The sequence below is a fragment of the Dendrobium catenatum genome, unplaced genomic scaffold (genome assembly GCF_001605985.2).
Source record: "Dendrobium catenatum unplaced genomic scaffold, ASM160598v2 original_scaffold_143309, whole genome shotgun sequence".
Lineage (NCBI taxonomy): Eukaryota > Viridiplantae > Streptophyta > Magnoliopsida > Asparagales > Orchidaceae > Dendrobium > Dendrobium catenatum.
This window is the reverse complement of record NW_021461740.1, coordinates 716-1,684: the sequence shown is the minus strand read 5'-3', so window position 1 is coordinate 1,684 and position 969 is coordinate 716. Positions and strand designations below refer to the sequence as shown.

Here is a 969-nt window from a genome sequence, read left to right as displayed (position 1 = left end):
AACATACATCACTTACATAAACTAGTAGAATATAAAATTAAAAGTTAAGCCATAATTCTAAAAATTGAGCTTATGAACTCATAGGTCCAAGATAATTAGCTTCAATAGTTGCTTGGATATGAAACTCTCCATCGCTTTTGATCCACTCAACCTTAAAAACTTTGAACCTCACCTTTGTACCTATCTTTATGCTTCCCCCTCGATTTGGATTTGCAAACACTAGTTGTTCAACTATATAGAATTTGTAGTCTTTCATCTTATTTTCTGAGAGAAAAATGTTTTGCATTGGCCCAGATTTCAGATAAATGCCATCTGTTGTAATCTTATATACGATGCCAATCAAGATCTCACCCTTGCATGGCTTCATAGTGGTGCAGTTGAAAGATACTTCGAAGGTGTATTCATTAGTACGCTTATTTTTTTGACCGTCATCAGCATAGTTTATATACATAGGTGAAAGAAAGTAGCCGCGTTTCCTAGATGATTTATGACGACCAAGTTTGGCGAAGAGTTGGATGGTTAAATATTTACGAAAAGAAATATTTAAGCCCTTGAACTTGTCAGGAGAGACAATCACTTTTTTTGTCAATTCAACATCCAAAAACACCATTTTTAACAATATGTTGAAAGGCTGAAATCATAAAAATATAAATGTTATAAGGCTTTATATCTAATATGGTCCAATTTTAAACAACTATAAAATTATGCTATATATATCTATGAAATTACACTTGAAAATTAAATGAAGAATTGGGTGTAAACTCACAATTAGCCTTGCCAATTGTCTTTGGGACAATTACAATCTTAGCCTCAATAAGATGCTAGAACTCTGATTACTTTAGTAGAAAAGTTAGAATTGAAACTCTTATTGAATCAAATAATATGCTGAGATAATAGTGTCTATTTATAGGTAATAGAAGAGTGTTTTAATGGAAAATATAATAAATAAAAATATCCTTAATAATGAGG

At 31.0% G+C, this 969-nt stretch overlaps 1 protein-coding gene across 1 annotated transcript; it reads right to left on the bottom strand.

Annotated features, from left to right (window-relative positions):
* Positions 1–70: 70 nt before the first annotated feature.
* On the bottom strand, positions 71–610 carry LOC110113465 (DNA-directed RNA polymerase V subunit 7-like). Its single transcript, XM_020846074.2, has one exon. The coding sequence runs from the start codon at positions 608–610 to the stop codon at positions 71–73; it is 540 nt and encodes a 179-aa protein (XP_020701733.2).
* Positions 611–969: the final 359 nt, after the last annotated feature.

Coding starts and splice junctions, on each gene's coding strand:
- LOC110113465 (XM_020846074.2), bottom strand. CDS start 610: ATGGTGTTTTTGGATGTTGAATTGACAAAAAAAGTGATTGTCTCTCCT.